At 44.7% G+C, this 22729-nt stretch overlaps 1 protein-coding gene across 1 annotated transcript in view; it reads right to left on the minus strand.

Moving 5' to 3' along the window:
* LOC139560627 (receptor-type tyrosine-protein phosphatase mu-like) overlaps positions 1-22729 on the minus strand; it is a 774972-nt gene that overhangs the window by 146212 nt on the left and 606031 nt on the right. Inside the window, exons 18-19 of the mRNA XM_071377563.1 lie at positions 11545-11732; positions 222-299 (exon numbers count right to left, since the gene is read on the minus strand). Of these exons, the coding sequence (XP_071233664.1) occupies positions 222-299; positions 11545-11732 (266 nt within the window). The remainder of the gene's footprint in view (positions 1-221; positions 300-11544; positions 11733-22729) is intronic.

Here is a 22729-nt window from a genome sequence, read left to right on the forward strand (position 1 = left end):
CATTCACACACACTCCATGTTTGTTATCATTAATGGCATAGACTTTCGATTCATTTCAATCAATCAAAAACACATTATTGATGCAACAAACACACATGGGACTAAAGCTAAACTTAAGTTATCTATCATTTCCCAACCATTGATGTGTACTCTCCGCTATCTGCTGTGATCATAGTATGGCAGAATGGTGAGGACCAGAGGTGGAGTAAAGGTGTGTTTACCTGGGTAGTAGGACTTGAGAAGCGTTGTGCTGAGAGTATTAGACTTATTCAGGGTGAAGGAGGAGGGGGACGACGCAGCTAGAGACAGAAAACAAACTATCAATATACAATCTGAACATATCATAGGACCAGAACATATCATAGGACCAGAACATATCATAGGACCAGAACATATCATTTAGTTTGTCAGTGCTGAACACTAGGTAGTGGAAGTAAAAGAGCCATACAACAATACGGTTAGAGTTTTGGACATGTCTCTTGACCATGTCATCTAGGACCAACACCATCTAGGACCAACACCATCTAGGACCAACACCATCTAGGACCAACACCATCTAGGACCAACACCATCTAGGACCAACACCATGTCATCTAGGACCAACACCATCTAGGACCAACACCATCTAGGACCAACACCATGTCATCTAGGACCAACACCATCTAGGACCAACACCATCTAGGACCAACACCATCTAGGACCAACACCACCTAGGACCAACACCATCTAGGACCAACACCATCTAGGACCAACACCATCTAGGACCAACACCATCTAGGGACCAACACCATCTAGGACCAACACCATCTAGGACCAACACCATCTAGGACCAACACCATGTCATCTAGGACCAACACCATGTCATCTAGGACCAACACCATGTCATCTAGGACCAACACCATGTCATCTAGGACCAACACCATGTCATCTAGGACCAACACCATCTAGGACCAACACCATCTAGGACCAACACCACCTAGGACCAACACCACCTAGGACCAACACCATCTAGGACCAACGCCATCTAGGACCAACGCCATCTAGGACCAACACCATCTAGGACCAACACCATCTAGGACCAACACCATCTAGTACCAACACCGTCTAGGACCAACACCATGTCATCTAGGACCAACACCATCTAGGACCAACACCATCTAGGACCAACACCATCTAGGACCAACGCCATCTAGGACCAACACCATCTAGGACCAACACCATCTAGGACCAACACCGTCTAGGACCAACACCATGTCATCTAGGACCAACACCATCTAGGACCAACACCATCTAGGACCAACACCATCTAGGACCAACACCATCTAGGGACCAACACCATCTAGGACCAACACCATCTAGGACCAACACCATCTAGGACCAACACCATCTAGGACCAACACCATCTAGGACCAACACCATCTAGGGACCAACACCATCTAGGGACCAACACCATCTAGGACCAACACCATCTAGGACCAACACCATCTAGGACCAACACCATCTAGGACCAACACCATCTAGGACCAACACCAACTAGGACCAACACCATCTAGGACCAACACCATCTAGGACCAACACCATCTAGGACCAACACCATCTAGGACCAACACCATCTAGGACCAACACCATCTAGGACCAACACCATCTAGGACCAACACCAACTAGGACCAACACCATCTAGGACCAACACCATCTAGGGACCAACACCATCTAGGTACCAACACCATCTAGTACCAACGCCATCTAGGACCAACACCATCTAGGACCAACACCATCTAGGACCAACACCATCTAGGGACCAACACCATCTAGGACCAACACCATCTAGGACCAACACCATGTCATCTAGGACCAACACCATCTAGGGACCAACACCATCTAGGACCAACACCATGTCATCTAGGACCAACACCATCTAGGGACCAACACCATCTAGGGACCAACACCATCTAGGACCAACACCATCTAGTACCAACACCATCTAGGACCAACACCATCTAGGGACCAACACCATCTAGGACCAACACCATCTAGGACCAACACCATCTAGGGACCAACACCATCTAGGGACCAACACCATCTAGGACCAACACCATCTAGGGACCAACACCATCTAGGACCAACACCATCTAGGACCAACACCATCTAGGACCAACACCATCTAGGGACCAACACCATCTAGGACCAACACCATCTAGGGACCAACACCATCTAGGACCAACACCATCTAGGACCAACACCATGTCGTCTAGGACCAACACCATCAATGGACCAACACCATCTAGGGACCAACACCATCTAGGGACCAACACCATGTCATCTACAGTGGTTGCTCAACTAAAGGTTTTGGGATTATGCTGCGGGACTTAGAGGTAATTTGTGGTTTAGTACGGTACCCATTATCACTGCTTCATTGCTCCAGACCACCACAAGGGGGAGTTGGAGCACTGATTATGCTTACTGGAAAATACTATTTCAAAATGAATGGAAGAGGCAAGTGGAAGGGGGAAAAGACAGCATTCAGAGGTCAAGACAGCGCTGCTCTGAGACAAGCATGGGGACTGGTCTTGATAAATCAATGAGATTTTTATTTTCACTGAATCTCTGTTTGGGTATTGGTTAGACTACAATTAGGGTGTGGAAATGTTTGGATAATTGTGCTCTTACTCTAGTACTGTAGCCTACTCCCTACCCTTCATGTTGTACAGCATCATTATGGGCTATTAGCAGGTCAATAGATACTTTGTGCAAGGCAATTGATCAGCATGAAAAACTTTGCAGCTGGGGCCTCTCGAGTGGCGCAGTGGTCTAAGACACTGCATCGCAGTGCAAACTGCGTTGCTACAGATGCTGGTTCGATACCCGCGCCAACGGCAACCGGGAGACCCATGAGGCGACGGTCAATCAAATATACTAATTGATTTAAAAAAAATAGACGTTTATCATTTGGAACCTTGAACAAGTGGAAAAAGGAAGAAGTATTATAATTATTATTTACTCTGTTTTCACAAGCGTAGCCGGCTGTGAATTATTATTGACTCACAGCGTAGCCGGCTGTGAATTATTTTTAACTCACAGCGTAGCATGCTGTGTTTTCTGCAAACAACGTTTCTAGGACGGACTATCAGCAGGACAATAGACTTTTTCCTTTTATTCAGATTACAACTTTCGGTTATTTGAAAACACAATCATCTCCAAAATATCGTAATTTATTTATTTTTTAAACAAGGACTTGAAAATGAGATCGTGAACTCTACAAAATAACATTTTCAGTCCGAGAATGAGAATAGTAAATGACTGTAATAAATACATTCGTTCAATACACTGGAATACAAAATAAGCCATCCATCCACCCAATTATGAGCCCGGAGCTGAGAGGATCACCAAAACTAAAGGTATTTTTGTTTCAGTGCATTTTCTTTAAAATAAACACCATGTCACACACCAGAGGACTGCGGTAAAGGGACGACTAAACTTGTCTAACAACAGTAGCATAAACAGCTACTTATGACATCAATAGACGGTTGAAACAAGGTAAAAAGGGGCTCAGGATTTTGGACCCCGGGGACATGGGGTGGGGAGGTGAACTTCTTAGAGGTCAATTTCAAGACAGTCACATTTTTAACAGACAGTCAGTTAAGGTCAAAGCTTAAAGTGTCTGTGCAGGGGCATCATTAACCTACCGAGCAGTGGAAGACGACTAATGGGAGAGAGGGGTAGAAGGGGGTCTAAATCCGGATGGCCTGGGTCAGATTATATGGGGTCATGATCAGGCTCCAAGGCCTAGCCCCAGACAAAGCTGTTAGAGACCGAGTTGGTAAAAGGTTTTAAGGATTAGGGTGAAGTGTTATTCAACAATAGCCAATGCAGTAGTAATTTATACAGTACAGAGTCATTCCACCAAAATGGGTGGCTTTTGCATGCCTTTGATATTTTAAGTAGAAATTGTCCACCAAAAACTGAGTTTTAAAAGCCTGTTACATTAAATTAAGTGCACTTTAAGACCGCATGGATACATTTGCCAAGAGTGTGCAAAGCTGTCATCAAGGCAAAGGGTGGCTATTTGAATAATCTCAAATAGATTTTGATTTGTTTAACACCTTTTTGGTTAGTACGTGATTCCATGTGTTATTTCATAGTTTTGATGTATTCACTATTATTCTACAATGTAGAAAATAGTAAAAACAAAAGAAAAACCCTTGAATGAGTAGGTCTTTTAATACTTTTTGACCTGTAGTGTACGTCTGTCCCACATTTTTTTGTTTTGTGAAAGGAATTATAATTTTTATACGGATGAAACTAACTTTTTAAATATTTTTTCAAAAGAAACATTGAACATCTAATAGTCAAATCAAAATGTAAAAGCAGGTGAACTGGTTCTACTCTTTTTGGTCATTTTCGTCTGTTTTGCGGTGGAAAACTGAGCGGATCAAACATAAGTTACCCACGCTGGTATGAATGAGTCGGGAGACACGCACAAGAATGTGTAATATTTTTTTTTTATTACACCCAAATTACTGCGTGCCGTGTAAAGGCACGCGGATGAAGACCAAACAAACACTATACAAAAACACAGAGTAGAAAACCAAACAAAGAGCGAGGAGTACCTCGAATAAATAACACAAGCGCACAATGATTAACACACGGTCCGTAATCATCGACGCAATCCACAATTTGCACGAAAGCCAAAACACACAGCACAGGTACTTACACGAACCAAAGCACATTGTAACAAAAATCGACAGGACACTGGTAAACCAAGGGCACACTTATACAAGTACTAATCACTGGGAATAAGTGCCAGGTGTGCGTAATTAAAGTTCCGGTGGGATCCGTGACACCCATAGATAGACTAGGCTAGAAATGTTTTAACAAAACCTTTTCTCTTTTGTCGAAGCTTGCATTGATTTACCACACGCTGTTGGACACAACACGCTCCCATTCCTCCAGTCACAAGTGGATTTATGGATTTAAGATGAAATTATAAAAACCTGTTACGGTCAACTCTGTAACTTTTATTTGGCACTTACTATTGTATATATTTTTTTAATTTAACCTCTTAGAGATGGGAAAACATGTTTTTATGAAGTTGAACATGTACTCTTTAGAACATCATTTTAAAATTAGGTAATATTTAAAAAAATTGGGGACCAAGTTACACTTCTCCAAAAATGCAACAACGACCCTACTGAACCTACGTCAATATATATTATTACAGAGACTGAGGTGCTGAAGTGTGTTAGCTGTAAAACATAAACACAAAAAAAACACTTTAAAGCTGTAAAACATAAACACAACATGTAAAGTGTTGGTCCAATGTTTCATGAGCTGAAATAAAAGATCCCAGAAATGTTCCATAAGCACAAACATAAGCCATGTGCTTATTTCTCTTCAAATTTTGTGCACATATTTGTTCACATCCCCAATAGCTGCTGCCAAAGCAGCAGCTACTCTTCCTGGGGTCCAGTGAAATTAAGGCAGTTTATACAATTTTTCAAACATTACAATACATTCACAGATTTCACAACACACTGTGTGCCCTCAGGCCCCTACTCCACCACTACCACATATCTACATATATAGTTGAAGTCTGACGTTTACATACACCTTAGCCAAATACATTTAAACTCAGTTTTTCACAATTCCTGACATTTAATCCTGGTAAAAATTCCCTGTCTTAGGTCAGTTAGGATCACCACTTTATTTTAAGAATGTGAAATGTCAGAATAATAGTAGAGAGAATGATTTATTTTAGCTTTTCTTTCTTTCATCACATTCCAAGTGGGTCAGAAGTTTACATACACTTAATTAATATATTGTAGAATTGACTTTAAATTGTTTAACTTGGGTCAAACATTTCGGGTAGCCTTCCACAAGCTTCCCACAATAAATTGTGTGAATTTTGGCCCATTCCTTCTGACAGCGCTCGGGTAATTGAGTCAGGTTTGTAGGCCTCCATGCTCACACACGCTTTTTCAGTTCTGCACACAAAGTTTCCATAGGTTTGAGGTCAGGGCTTTGTGATGGCCACTCCAATACCTTGACTTTGTTGTCCTTAAGCCATTTTGCCACAACTTTGGAAGTATGCTTGGGGTCATTGTCCATTGGAAGACCCATTTGCGAGCAATCTTTAACTTCTGACTGATGTCTTGAGATGTTGCTTCAATATATCCACCTAATTTTCCCTTGTCATGATGCCATCTATTTTGTGAAGTGCACCAGGCCCTCCTGCAGCAAAGCACCCCCACAACTTGATGCTGCCACCCCCGTGCTTCACGGTTGGCATGGTGTTCTTCTGTCACGTTCGTTGTTAGAAATAGACCAAGGCGCAGCGTGCGTAGAGTTCCACATGTTTTAATAAATGAAACTCACCAAAACAAATACAGAAACAAATGAAATGTGAAGCAATGGAGTGATCCCACAAACTACAGGTGGGAAAAGGCTTCCTAAATATGATCCCCAATCATAGACGGCCTCTGATTGGGAACCATACCAGGCCAACATAGAAATACAAAAACTAGAGTACCCACCCTAGTCAAACCCTGACCTAACCAAAATAGAGAATAAAAAGGCTCTCTAAGGTCAGGGCGTGACAGTATCACCTCCCAAAGGTGCGGACTCCAACCGCAAAACCTGACTCTATGGGGGAGGGGTCGGGTGGGCATCTAGCCTCGGTGGCGGCTCCGGTTCGGGACGTAGACCCCGCTCCGCTCACGGAACGCTCCGCTTCCTTGGAACCGGACCGTGGATCGTCGCCTGCATTGCCGCATACTCCTCACCAACTCCATTCTCCGGTATCCCTCCTCGCACTGTTCCATCGACTCCCAGGTGGGCTCTGGTCTCTCTCCTTGGGTCGACCGACCACTTCTCTATCTCCTCTCAGGTTTTCTCTGGTTCACCCCTCGGCTCCGCCGACCACCCCGTGTGCCCCCCCAACAAAAACATTTGGGCTGTCTTTTGGGCTCACATTCTGGCCGCGAACCCCGGCATCGTCGCTGTCCTCCCTTTGCTGCTTCCATCTGCTCCCATGGAAGGCGATCCTTTCCGGCTAGGATTTCCTCCCACGTCCAGGATCCCTTCCCGTCCAATATATCCTCCCACGTCCAGGATCCCTTCCCGTCCAATATATCCTCCCAGGTCCAGGATCCCTTCCCGTCCAATATTTCCTCCCAGGTCCAGGATCCCTTCCCGTCCAATATATCCTCCCAGGTCCAGGATCCCTTCCCGTCCAATATATCCTCCCAGGTCCAGGATCCCTTCCCGTCCAATATATCCTCCCACGTCCAGGATCCCTTCCCGTCCAATATATCCTCCCAGGTCCAGGATCCCTTCCCGTCCAATATCTCCTCCCAGGTCCAGGATCCCTTCCCGTTCAATATCTCCTCCCAGGTCCAGGATCCCTTCCCGTCCAATATCTCCTCCCAGGTCCAGGATCCCTTCCCGTCCAATATCTCCTCCCAGGTCCAGGATCCCTTCCCGTCCAATATCTCCTCCCAGGTCCAGGATCCCTTCCCGTCCAATATCTCCTCCCAGGTCCAGGATCCCTTCCCGTCCAATATATCCTCCCAGGTCCAGGATCCCTTCCCGTCCAATATATCCTCCCACGTCCAGGATCCCTTCCCGTCCAATATCTCCTCCCATGTCCAGGATGTCTGCTCCTCCTGGGCACGCTGCCTGGTCCGTTGCTGCTTGGTGCTCGGGTGGTGGGATCTTCACGTTCGTTGTTAGAAATGGTCCAAGGCGCAGCGTGCGTAGAGTTCCACATGTTTTAATAAATGAAACTCACCAAAACAAATACAGAAACAAACGAAACGTGAAGTAATGGAGTGCTCACAGGCGACTACACAAAAATAAGATCCCACACAAAACAGGTGGAAAAAGGCTGCCTAACTATGATCTCCAATCAGAGACAACGATAAACAGCTGCCTCTGATTGAGAACCATATCAGGCCAACATAGAAATACAAAAACTAGAGTATCAACCCTAGTCACACCCTGACCTAACCAAAATAGAGAATAAAAAGCCTCTCTAAGGTCAGGGCGTGACATCTTCGGCTTGCAAGCCACCCCCTTTTTCCTCCAAACATAACCATGGTCATAATGGCCAAACAGTTATATTTTTGTTTCATCAGACCAGAGGACATTTCTCCAAAAAGTATGATCTTTGTCCCCATGTGTAGATGCAAACCGTAGTCTGGCATTTTATGGCGGTTTTGGAGCAGTGGCTTTTTCCTTGCTGAGCGGCCTTTCAGGTTATGTCGATATAGGCCTCGTTTTACTGTTTATATTGATACTTTTGTACCTGTTTCCTTCAGAAACTTCACAAGGTCCTTTGCTGTTGTTCTGGGATTGATTTTTCCTTTTCGCACCAAAGTACGTTCATCTCTAAGAGACATCTCTAAGAGACAGAACGCGTCTCCTTCCTGAGCGGTATGACGGCTGCGTGGTACCATGGTGTTTATACTTGCGTACTATTGTTTGTACAGATGAATGTGGTACCTTCAGGCGTTTGGAAATTGCTCCCAAGGATGAACCAGACTTGTGGAGGTCTACAATTTTATTTTCTGAGGATTTGGTTGATTTATTTTTATTTTCCCATGATGTCAAGCAAAGAGGCACTGAGTTTGAAGGTAGGCCTTGAAATACATCCACAGGTACACCTCCAATGGTCTCCATACACAAAGTAGATGTCCTAATCGACTTGCCAAAACTATAGTTTGTTAACAAGAAGTTTGTGGCGTAGTTGAAAAACAAGTTTTAATGACTCCATCCTAAGTGTATGTAAACTTCCGACTTCAACTGTATCTACAGTACTAAATCCATGTGTATGTATAGTGCATATGTTATTGTGTGTGTGTGTATGCATGTGTCTGTGCCATTACATTACATTTAAGTCATTTAGCAAATTGGTGCATTCACCTTATGATATCCAGTGGAACAACCACTTTACAATAGTGCATCTAACTCTTTTAAGGGGGGGGGGGTTAGAAGGATTACTTTATCCTATCCTAGGTATTCCTTAAAGAGGTGGGGTTTCAGGTGTCTCCGGAAGGTGGTGATTGACTCCGCATGTGCCAATGTGTCTGTGCCAATGTTTGTGTTGCTTCACAGTCCCCGCTGTTCAATAAGGTGTTTTTTAATCTAATTTTACTGCTTGCGTCAGTTACTTGCGTCAGTTACTTGATGTGGAATAGAGTTCCATGTAGTCATGGCTCTCTATAGTACTGTGTGCCTCCCATAGTCTGTTCTGGACTTGGGGACTGTGAAGAGACCTCTTGTGGCATGTCTTGTGGGGTATGCATGGGTGTCCGAGCTGTGTGTCAGTAGTTTAGACAGACAGCCTGGTGCATTCAACATGTCAATACCTCTCATAAATACAAGTAGTGATGACGTCAATCTCTCCTCCACTTTCAGCCAGGAGAGATTGACATGCATATTATTAATATTAGCTCTCTGTGTACATCCAAGGGCCAGGCATGCTGCCCTGTTCTGAGCTAATTGCAATTTTCCTAAGTCCTGACCACACGACTGAACAGTAGTCAAGGTGCGACAAAACTAGGGCCTGTAGGACCTGCCTTGTTGATAATGTTGTTAAGAAGGCAGAGCATCCCTTTATTATGGACAGACTTCTCCCCATCTTAGCTACTACTGCATAAATATGTTTTGACCATGACAGTATACAATCTAGGGTTACTCCAAGCAGTTTAGTCATCATTTACACATTATTTATTACAATATTTGGTTGAGGTTAAGGGTTTATTGAGTGTTTTGTTCCAAATACAATGCTTTTAGTTTTAGAAATATTTAGGGCTAACTTATTCCTTGCCACCCACTTTGAAACTAACTGCAGCTCTTTGTTGAGTGTTGATGTCATTTCAGTCGCTGTAGTAGCTGACATGCATAGTGTTGAGTCATCCGCATACATAGACACTCTGGCTTTACTCAAAGTCAGTGGCATGTCGTTAGTAAAAATTTAAAAAAGCAAGGGGCCTAAATAGCTACCCTGGGGAATTCCTGAATCTAACTGGATTATATTTGAGAGGCTTCCATTAAAGAACACCCTCTGTGTTCTGCCAGACAAGTAACTCTTTATCCACATTATAGCAGGGGGTGTAAAGCCATAACGCATACGTTTTCCCAGCAGCTGACTGATCAATAATGTCAAAAGCTGCACTGAAGTCTAACAAGACAACCCCCACAATAATTTATTCATCAATTTCTCTCAGCCAATCATCAGTCATTTGTGTAAGTACTGTGCTTGTTGAATGTCCTTCCCTATCAGCGTGCTGAAATTATTTTGTCAATTTGTTTACTGTGAAATAGCATTGTATCTGGTCAAACACCATTTTTTCCAGAAGTTTACTAAGGGTTGGTAACAGGCTGATTGGTCGGCTATTTGAGCCAACAAGACAGTTAGTGAGCATTTCTCATTTCCCAATATGTTCCATCCACCTGACAGGTGTGGCATATCAAGAAGCTGATTAAACAGCATGATCATTACATAGGTGCACCTTGTGATGGGGACAATAAAAGGTCCACTCTAAAATGTGCAGTTTTGTCACACAACACAATGCCACAGATGTCTCAAGTTTTGAGGGAACGTGCAATTGGCATGCTGACTGCAGCAATGTCCACAGAGCTGTTAACAGATCATTTAATGTTCATTTCTCTACCATAAGCCGCCTCCAATGTCATTTTAGAGAATTTGCCAGTACGTCCAACCGGCTTCACAACCGCAGACCACGTGTAACCACACCAGCCCAGGATCTCCACATCCGGCTTCTTCACCTGTGGGATCGTCTGAGACCAGCCACCCGGACAGCTGATGAAACGGGGGAGTATTTCCGTCTGTAATAAAGCCCTTTTGTTGTGGGCTTGGCTCCCAAGTGGTTGGGGCTACGCCCTCCCAGGCCCACCCAGGACTGTGCCCCTGCCCAGTCATGTGAAATCCATAGATTAGAGCCTAATGAATTCATTTAAATGGACTGATTTTCTTATATGAACTGTAACTCAGTAAAATTGATGAAATTGTTGCATGTTGCATTTATATTTTTGTTCAGCATAGTTATAGTAAATAAAACAGTCCCATAACAGCTTCTTTTTAGATTAAAAAAATTGTAAAAAAGGCTCTAAATACTTTTCTGATTGTGACTTCAAAATTAGTACAAATGAGCATGTGTAAAATACAAACATTTAGGAAAAGTCAAGGAAAGAGCAGGACATATTTTTTTGCGGGGGCTGATTTTATTTATTTTTTTGTCTATAGTGGTTCTAGTGTTAACTAACTATTTATCAGTCTTATGACTTAAGACTTATTATGACTTGGGGGGGTTAGAAGCTGTTCAGGGTCCTGTTGGTTCCAGGCTTGGTGCATCGGTACTCGCTTGCCGTGTGGTAGCAGAGAGAACAGTATGACTTGTGCGGTTGGAGTCAAAGCATACCACAGTATAGGGATAAGATATTTGGTCAATACAATTGATTTCAAAAGGGGGAAAAAAGGCCAATCAAAGTCTGAAGGTGTGTCTTTTTCCCAGTACAACTTACTTCTCCCATTGATTGTGAGGGTACACTCACTCCTAGTGTTGAGCGTGTGGCTGTGTGTGTCCATGAAGGACAAGGCCTCGTCACAGTTTGTCCCCTGCTCCGTATAACTCTTATCCATAGAGTTAACCATCACTGTCATCTCCTGTCGAGTGCTGCTCAACGTCTCTTTACGCTTCTTAGCCAACTTCCTGTTTAGAGAGAACACAAGACAAAACAACAACAAATGAATAATTAATCAATAATCAATGAATCAATCATTATAATATCCTGCTTTGTAATGCTCAATTACGCTTCTTAGCCAGCTTCCTATTTAGGAGAAAAGAAAAGACGAACAACAAAGATTATTAGTTAAAACAGAGATGTTAGAGATGACTCATACCTGGAAAGACATGTGAAGGATTGGGTAGAAAAGACTGTGCTAAAGAAGAGAGAAGTTAAATTCATTAGAATTTTTTTCCTCCCGATTCGAGCCAAGCAATCCGATCCATACCCTTTACCATCTAATTCATTTGGCAAGGCTTTGTGTTATGAAGGCAGATACATCAGCGGGCCTGACGATTGGTCAATTAGTCCGTGAATCTGGGGGTGGAGAAGCAATATAATAGAGTTTGTTTGCCTCAAGAAACAACTTGCTTTCAGGACCTCCTCCAGAAAAACCCGACTCGGGAACAAAATAACGCTATTTTGTAAAGATAATACACATTTGGGATGTCTTTGGACTGGAGGCTTTTTTGGGGGCCTCTTTCAGGCCAATTCAACTCAATGCAGTCTGTAACAAAACAACTACCTTATACTCAGACAAACATATACTTTGTGCACATTGAAAAAAGATGGAAAAAGGGAGCCAGACCAGATTAAGCAGTGAATGTGTGTCGAGACTCGGGCACGGTACTCTACCCCATAGAGCCTCATCACGGTAGTCTACTCCATAGAACCTCATCACGGTACTCTACTCCATAGAGCCTCATCACGGTACTCTACTCCATAGAGCCTCATCACGGTACTCTACTCCATAGAGCCTCATCACGGTACTCTACTCCATAGAGCCTCATCACGGTACTCTACTCCATAGAGCCTCATCACGGTACTCTACTCCATAGAGCCTCATCACGGTACTCTACCCCATAGAGCCTCATCACGGTACTCTACTCCATAGAGCCTCATCACGGTACTCTACTCCATAGAGCCTCATCACGGTACTCTACTCCATAGAGCCTCATCACGGTACTCTACTCCATAGAGCCTCATCACGGTACTCTACTCCATAGAGCCTCATCACGGTACTCTACTCCATAGAGCCTCATCACGGTACTCTACTCCATAGAGCCTCATCACGGTACTCTACTCCATAGAGCCTCATCACGGTACTCTACTCCATAGAGCCTCATCACGGTACTCTACTCCATAGAGCCTCATCACGGTACTCTACTCCATAGAGCCTCATCACGGTACTCTACTCCATAGAGCCTCATCACGGTACTCTACTCCATAGAGCCTCATCACGGTACTCTACTCCATAGAGCCTCATCACGGTACTCTACTCCATAGAGCCTCATCACGGTACTCTACTCCATAGAGCCTCATCACGGTACTCTACTCCATAGAGCCTCATCACGGTACTCTACTCCATAGAGCCTCATCACGGTACTCTACTCCATAGAGCCTCATCACGGTACTCTACTCCATAGAGCCTCATCACGGTACTCTACTCCATAGAGCCTCATCACGGTACTCTACTCCATAGAGCCTCATCACGGTACTCTACTCCATAGAGCCTCATCACGGTACTCTACTCCATAGAGCCTCATCACGGTACTCTACTCCATAGAGCCTCATCACGGTACTCTACTCCATAGAGCCTCATCACGGTACTCTACTCCATAGAGCCTCATCACGGTACTCTACTCCATAGAGCCTCATCACGGTACTCTACTCCATAGAGCCTCATCACGGTACTCTACTCCATAGAGCCTCATCACGGTACTCTACTCCATAGAGCCTCATCACGGTACTCTACTCCATAGAGCCTCATCACGGTACTCTACTCCATAGAGCCTCATCACGGTACTCTACTCCATAGAGCCTCATCACGGTACTCTACTCCATAGAGCCTCATCACGGTACTCTACTCCATAGAGCCTCATCACGGTACTCTACTCCATAGAGCCTCATCACGGTACTCTACTCCATAGAGCCTCATCACGGTACTCTACTCCATAGAGCCTCATCACGGTACTCTACTCCATAGAGCCTCATCACGGTACTCTACTCCATAGAGCCTCATCACGGTACTCTACTCCATAGAGCCTCATCACGGTACTCTACTCCATAGAGCCTCATCACGGTACTCTACTCCATAGAGCCTCATCACGGTACTCTACTCCATAGAGCCTCATCACGGTACTCTACTCCATAGAGCCTCATCACGGTACTCTACTCCATAGAGCCTCATCACGGTACTCTACTCCATAGAGCCTCATCACGGTACTCTACACCATAGAGCCTCATCACGGTACTCTACTCCATAGAGCCTCATCACGGTACTCTACTCCATAGAGCCTCATCACGGTACTCTACTCCATAGAGCCTCATCACGGTACTCTACTCCATAGAGCCTCATCACGGTACTCTACTCCATAGAGCCTCATCACGGTACTCTACTCCATAGAACCTCATCACGGTACTCTACTCCATAGAGCCTCATCACGGTACTCTACTCCATAGAGCCTCATCACGGTACTCTACTCCATAGAGACTCATCACGGTACTCTACTCCATAGAGCCTCATCACGGTACTCTACTCCATAGAGCCTCATCACGGTACTCTACTCCATAGAGCCTCATCACGGTACTCTACTCCATAGAGACCTCATCACGGTACTCTACTCCATAGAGCCTCATCACGGTACTCTACTCCATAGAGCCTCATCACGGTACTCTACTCCATAGAGCCTCATCACGGTACTCTACTCCATAGAGCCTCATCACGGTACTCTACTCCATAGAGCCTCATCACGGTACTCTACTCCATAGAGCCTCATCACGGTACTCTACTCCATAGAGCCTCATCACGGTACTCTACTCCATAGAGCCTCATCACGGTACTCTACTCCATAGAGCCTCATCACGGTACTCTACTCCATAGAGCCTCATCACGGTACTCTACTCCATAGAGCCTCATCACGGTACTCTACTCCATAGAGCCTCATCACGGTACTCTACTCCATAGAGCCTCATCACGGTACTCTACTCCATAGAGCCTCATCACGGTACTCTACTCCATAGAGCCTCATCACGGTACTCTACTCCATAGAGCCTCATCACGGTACTCTACTCCATAGAGCCTCATCACGGTACTCTACTCCATAGAGCCTCATCACGGTACTCTACACCATAGAGCCTCATCACGGTACTCTACTCCATAGAGCCTCATCACGGTACTCTACTCCATAGAGCCTCATCACGGTACTCTACTCCATAGGTACTCTCACCATAGAGCCTCATCACGGTACTCTACTCCATAGAGCCTCATCACGGTACTCTACTCCATAGAGCCTCATCACGGTACTCTACACCATAGAGCCTCATCACGGTACTCTACTCCATAGAGCCTCATCACGGTACTCTACTCCATAGAGCCTCATCACGGTACTCTACTCCATAGAGCCTCATCACGGTACTCTACTCCATAGAGCCTCATCACGGTACTCTACTCCATAGAGCCTCATCACGGTACTCTACTCCATAGAGCCTCATCAGGTACTCTACTCCATAGAGCTCATCAGGTACTCTACTCCATAGAGCCTCATCACGGTACTCTACTCCATAGAGCCTCATCATCGGTACTCTACTCCATAGAGCCTCATCACGGTACTCTACTCCATAGAGCCTCATCACGGTACTCTACTCCATAGAGCCTCATCACGGTACTCTACTCCATAGAGCCTCATCACGGTACTCTACTCCATAGAGCCTCATCACGGTACTCTACTCCATAGAGCCTCATCACGGTACTCTACTCCATAGAGCCTCATCACGGTACTCTACTCCATAGAGCCTCATCACGGTACTCTACTCCATAGAGCCTCATCACGGTACTCTACTCCATAGAGCCTCATCACGGTACTCTACTCCATAGAGCCTCATCACGGTACTCTACTCCATAGAGCCTCATCACGGTACTCTACTCCATAGAGCCTCATCACGGTACTCTACTCCATAGAGCCTCATCACGGTACTCTACTCCATAGAGCCTCATCACGGTACTCTACTCCATAGAGCCTCATCACGGTACTCTACTCCATAGAGCCTCATCACGGTACTCTACTCCATAGAGCCTCATCACGGTACTCTACTCCATAGAGCCTCATCACGGTACTCTACTCCATAGAGCCTCATCACGGTACTCTACTCCATAGAGCCTCATCACGGTACTCTACTCCATAGAGCCTCATCACGGTACTCTACTCCATAGAGCCTCATCATGGTACTCTACTCCATAGAGCCTCATCACGGTACTCTACTCCATAGAGTCTCATCATGGTACTCTACTCCATAGAGCCTCATCATGGTACTCTACTCCATAGAGCCTCATCATGGTACTCTACTCCATAGAGCCTCATCACGGTAGTCTACTCCATAGAACCTCATCACGGTACTCTACCCCATAGAGCCTCATCACGGTAGTCTACCCCATAGAGCCTCATCACGGTACTCTACTCCATAGAGCCTCATCACGGTAGTCTACTCCATAGAACCTCATCACGGTACTCTACCCCATAGAGCCTCATCACGGTAGTCTACCCCATAGAGCCTCATCACGGTACTCTACCCCATAGAGCCTCATCACGGTACTCTACCCCATAGAGCCTCATCACGGTACTCTACCCCATAGAGCCTCATCACGGTACTCTACTCCATAGAGCCTCATCACGGTACTCTACTCCATAGAGCCTCATCACGGTACTCTACTCCATAGAGCCTCATCATGGTACTCTACTCCATAGAGCCTCATCAAGGTACTCTACTCCATAGAGCCTCATCACGGTACTCTACTCCATAGAGCCTCATCACGGTACTCTACTCCATAGAGCCTCATCACGGTACTCTACTCCATAGAGCCTCATCACGGTACTCTACCCCATAGAGCCTCATCATGGTACTCTACCCCATAGAGCCTCATCACGGTACTCTACTCCATAGAGCCTCATCACGGTACTCTACCCCATAGAGCCTCATCACGGTACTCTACTCCATAGAACCTCATCACGGTACTCTACTCCATAGAGCCTCATCACGGTACTCTACTCCATAGAGCCTCATCACGGTACTCTACTCCATAGAGCCTCATCATGGTACTCTACTCCATAGAGTCTCATCACGGTACTCTACTCCATAGAGCCTCATCACGGTACTCTACTCCATAGAGCCTCATCACGGTACTCTACTCCATAGAGCCTCATCACGGTACTCTACTCCATAGAGCCTCATCATGGTACTCTACTCCATAGAGCCTCATCACGGTACTCTACTCCATAGAGCCTCATCATGGTACTCTACTCCATAGAGCCTCATCATGGTACTCTACTCCATAGAGCCTCATCACGGTACTCTACTACATAGAGCCTCATCACGGTACTCTACTACATAGAGCCTCATCCATAGAGCCTCATCACGGTACTCTACTCCATAGAGCCTCATCACGGTACTCTACCCCATAGAGCCTCATCATGGTACTCTACTCCATAGAGCCTCATCATGGTACTCTACTCCATAGAGCCTCATCACGGTACTCTACCCCATAGAGCCTCATCATGGTACTCTACTCCATAGAGCCTCATCATGGTACTCTACTCCATAGAGCCTCATCAAGGTACTCTACCCCATAGAGCCTCATCATGGTACTCTACTCCATAGAGCCTCATCATGGTACTCTACCCCATAGAGCCTCATCATGGTACTCTACTCCATAGAGCCTCATCATGGTACTCTACTCCATAGAGCCTCATCATGGTACTCTACTCCATAGAGCCTCATCACGGTACTCTACTCCATAGAGCCTCATCACGGTACTCTACCCCATAGAGCCTCATCATGGTACTCTACTCCATAGAGCCTCATCATGGTACTCTACTCCATAGAGCCTCATCACGGTACTCTACCCCATAGAGCCTCATCATGGTACTCTACTCCATAGAGCCTCATCATGGTACTCTACTCCATAGAGCCTCATCAAGGTACTCTACTCCATAGAGCCTCATCAAGGTTGTCTACACCATAGAGCCTCATCACGGTACTCTACTCCATAGAGCCTCATCACGGTACTCTACTCCATAGAGCCTCATCACGGTACTCTACACCATAGAGCCTCATCATGGTACTCTACTCCATAGAGCCTCATCACGGTACTCTACCCCATAGAGCCTCATCATGGTACTCTACTCCATAGAGCCTCATCACGGTACTCTACCCCATAGAGCCTCATCACGGTACTCTACCCCATAGAGCCTCATCATGGTACTCTACTCCATAGAGCCTCATCATGGTACTCTACTCCATAGAGCCTCATCATGGTACTCTACTCCATAGAGCCTCATCACGGTACTCTACCCCATAGAGCCTCATCATGGTACTCTACTCCATAGAGCCTCATCACGGTACTCTACCCCATAGAGCCTCATCACGGTACTCTACTCCATAGAGCCTCATCATGGTACTCTACTCCATAGAGCCTCATCACGGTACTCTACCCCATAGAGCCTCATCATGGTACTCTACTCCATAGAGCCTCATCACGGTACTCTACTCCATAGAGCCTCATCACGGTACTCTACCCCATAGAGCCTCATCACGGTACTCTACTCCATAGAGCCTCATCACGGTACTCTACTCCATAGAGCCTCATCACGGTACTCTACCCCATAGAGCCTCATCATGGTACTCTACCCCATAGAGCCTCATCATGGTACTCTACTCCATAGAGCCTCATCACGGTACTCTACTCCATAGAGTCTCATCACGGTACTCTACTCCATAGAGCCTCATCACGGTACTCTACCCCATAGAGCCTCATCATGGTACTCTACTCCATAGAGCCTCATCACGGTACTCTACTCCATAGAGCCTCATCATGGTACTCTACTCCATAGAGCCTCATCATGGTACTCTACTCCATAGAGCCTCATCATGGTACTCTACTCCATAGAGACTCATCACGGTACTCTACTCCATAGAGCCTCATCATGGTACTCTACCCCATAGAGCCTCATCATGGTACTCTACTCCATAGAGCCTCATCACGGTACTCTACCCCATAGAGCCTCATCACGGTACTCTACACCATAGAGCCTCATCATGGTACTCTACTCCATAGAGCCTCATCATGGTACTCTACCCCATAGAGCCTCATCATGGTACTCTACCCCATAGAGCCTCATCACGGTACTCTACTCCATAGAGCCTCATCACGGTACTCTACACCATAGAGCCTCATCACGGTACTCTACTACATATAAATATTACGCTGATTGTACTCCACACACACACCTCTGTCCAGTGATAACTTTCAGAAAAATTGAAATGCTCTCTCCTATTACATTTACATTTTACATTTACGTCATTTAGCAGACGCTCTTATCCAGAGCGACTTACAAATTGGAAAGTTCATACATATTCATCCTGGTCCCCCCGTGGGGAATGAACCCACAACCCTGGCGTTGCAAGCGCCATGCTCTACCAACTGAGCCACACGGGACTATTCAACCAGGAACAATACAGTATTGACCTGCCTGAACCCCTCTCTCCTATTCAACCGGCAACAATACAGTATTGACCTGTCTGTTCAAGTCCTCATTCTACAACACAATGCAGCTCACGGTCAATTTAAGGCCTTCTGCATTGTGCCTCTGTATGTAGTTATACTTAACAACAACATGCTCAAAATGTGTTCCCCTAACCTCGCTCTCTCTCTCTCTCTCTCTTCCCTTCTCTGTCTGTCTGTCTGTCTGTCTGTCTGTCTGTCTGTCTGTCTGTCTGTCTGTCTGTCTGTCTGTCTGTCTGTCTGTCTGTCTGTCTGTCTCAATTCAATTCAATTGACTTTATTGACATGGCAAGTTCATTATTACTTACATTGTCAAAGTATACATATCGAAAAATTTAAATAAAATATATATGTATATATATACACAAAATATATATATATATTTATATATAAATAAATGGTGGGACTAACAGCAATAATAATAGTAGTAGTGGACATGGGATTACCATTAGTAATAGCTACAACAACAATATTAATCAGAACAACAATACATTAAAGCAATGGTAGTAGACCAGTGTCAATATGACTTGAGAAGACACATGACCTGGTACGAAAGACTCTCTCTCTCTCTCTCTCTCTCTCTCTCTCTCTCTCTCTCTCTCTCTCTCTCTCTCTCTCTCTCTCTCTCTCTCTCTCTCTCTCTCTCTCTCTCTCTCTCTCTCTCTCTCTCTCTCTCTCTCTCTCTCTCTCTCTCTCTCTCTCTCTCTCTCTCTCTCTCTCTCTCTCTCTCAATTCAATTCAATTCAATTCAAGGGGCTTTATTGGCATGGGAAACATGTGTTAACATTGCCAAAGCAAGTGAGGTAGATAATACACAAAAGTGAAATAAACAATACAAATTAACAGTAAACATTACACATACAGAAGTTTCAAAACAAGAAAGACATTACAAATGTCATATTATATATATACAGTGTTGTAACAATGTACAAATGGTTAAAGCACACAAGTTAAAATAAATAAGCATAAATATGGGTTGTATTTACAATGGTGTTTGTTCTTCACTGGTTGCCCTTTTCTTGTGGCAACAGGTCACAAATCTTGCTGCTGTGATGGCACACTGTGGAATTTCACCCAGTAGATATGGGAGTTTATCAAAATTGGATTTGTTTTCAAATTCTTTGTGGATCTGTGTAATCTGAGGGAAATATGTCTCTCTAATATGGTCATACATTGGGCAGGAGGTTAGGAAGTGCAGCTCAGTTTCCACCTCATTTTGTGGGCAGTGAGCACATAGCCTGTCTTCTCTTGAGAGCCATGTCTGCCTACGGCGGCCTTTCTCAATAGCAAGGCTATGCTCACTGAGTCTGTACATAGTCAAAGCTTTCCTTAAGTTTGGGTCAGTCACAGTGGTCAGGTATTCTGCCACTGTGTACTCTCTGTTTAGGGCCAAATAGCATTCTAGTTTGCTCTGTTTTTTTGTTAATTCTTTCCAATGTGTCAAGTAATTATCTTTTTGTTTTCTCATGATTTGGTTGGGTCTAATTGTGCTGTTGTCCTGGGGCTCTGTGGGGTGTGTTTGTGTTTGTGAACAGAGCCCTAGGACCAGCTTGCTTAGGGGACTCTTCTCCAGGTTCATCTCTCTATAGGTGATGGCTTTGTTATGGAAGGTTTGGGAATCGCTTCCTTTTAGGTGGTTGTAGAATTTAACGGCTCTTTTCTGGATTTTGATAATTAGTGGGTATCGGCCTAATTCTGCTCTGCATGCATTATTTGGTGTTCTACGTTGTACACGGAGGATATTTTTGCAGAATTCTGCATGCAGAGTCTCAATTTGGTGTTTGTCCCATTTTGTGAAATCTTGGTTGGTGAGCGGACCCCAGACCTCACAACCATAAAGGGCAATGGGCTCTATGACTGATTCAAGTATTTTTAGCCAGATCCTAATTGGTATGTTGAAATTTATGTTCCTTTTGATGGCATAGAATGCCCTTCTTGCCTTGTCTCTCAGATCGTTCACAGCTCTGTGGAAGCTACCTGTGGTGCTGATGTTTAGGCCGAGGTATGTATAGTTTTTTGTGTGCTCTAGGGCAACGGTGTCTAGATGGAATTTGTGGTCCTGGCGACTGGACCTTTTTTGGAACACCATTATTTTGGTCTTACTGAGATTCACTGTCAGGGCCCAGGTCTGACAGAATCTGTGCAGAAGATCTAGGTGCTGTTGTAGGCCCTCCTTGGTTGGTGACAGAAGCACCAGATCATCAGCAAACAGTAGACATTTGACTTCGGATTCTAGTAGGGTGAGACCGGGTGCTGCAGACTGTTCTAATGCTCGCGCCAATTCATTGATATATATGTTGAAGAGGGTGGGGCTTAAGCTGCATCCCTGTCTCACCCCACGACCCTGTGAGAAGAAATGTGTGTGTCTTTTGCCAATTTTAACCGCACACTTGTTGTTTGTGTACATGGATTTTATAATGTCGTATGTTTTACCCCCAACACCACTTTCCATCAATTTGTATAGCAGACCCTCATGCCAAATTGAGTCGAAGGCTTTTTTGAAATCAACAAAGCATGAGAAGACTTTGCCTTTGTTTTGGTTTGTTTGGTTGTCAATTAGGGTGTGTAGGGTGAATACATGGTCTGTTGTACGGTAATTTGGTAAAAAGCCAATTTGACATTTGCTCAGTACATTGTTTTCATTGAGGAAATGTACGAGTCTGCTGTTAATGATAATGCAGAGTATTTTCCCAAGGTTACTGTTGACGCATATTCCACGGTAGTTATTGGGGTCAAATTTGTCTCCACTTTTGTGGATTGGGGTGATCAGTCCTTGGTTCCAAATATTGGGGAAGATGCCAGAGCTAAGGACGATGTTAAAGAGTTTTAATATAGCCAATTGGAATTTGTTGTCTGTATATTTGATCATTTCATTAAGGATACCATCAACACCACAGGCCTTTTTGGGTTGGAGGGTTTTTATTTTGTCCTGTAACTCATTCAAGGTAATTGGAGAATCCAGTGGGTTCTGGTAGTCTTTAATAGTTGATTCTAGGATTTGTATTTGATCATGTATATGTTTTTGCTCTTTATTCTTTGTTATAGAGCCAAAAAGATTGGAGAAGTGGTTTACCCATACATCTCCATTTTGGATAGATAATTCTTCGTGTTGTTGTTTGTTTAGTGTTTTCCAATTTTCCCAGAATTGGTTAGAGTCTATGGATTCTTCAATTACATTGAGCTGATTTCTGACGTGCTGTTCCTTCTTTTTCCGTAGTGTATTTCTGTATTGTTTTAGTGATTCACCATAGTGAAGGCGTAGACTCAGGTTTTCCGGGTCTCTATGTTTTTGGTTGGACAGGTTTCTCAATTTATTTCTTAGATTTTTGCATTCTTTATCAAACCATTTGTCATTGTTGTTCATTT

This window comes from Salvelinus alpinus, chromosome 30, assembly GCF_045679555.1.
Source record: "Salvelinus alpinus chromosome 30, SLU_Salpinus.1, whole genome shotgun sequence".
NCBI classification, from domain to species: Eukaryota; Metazoa; Chordata; class Actinopteri; order Salmoniformes; family Salmonidae; genus Salvelinus; species Salvelinus alpinus.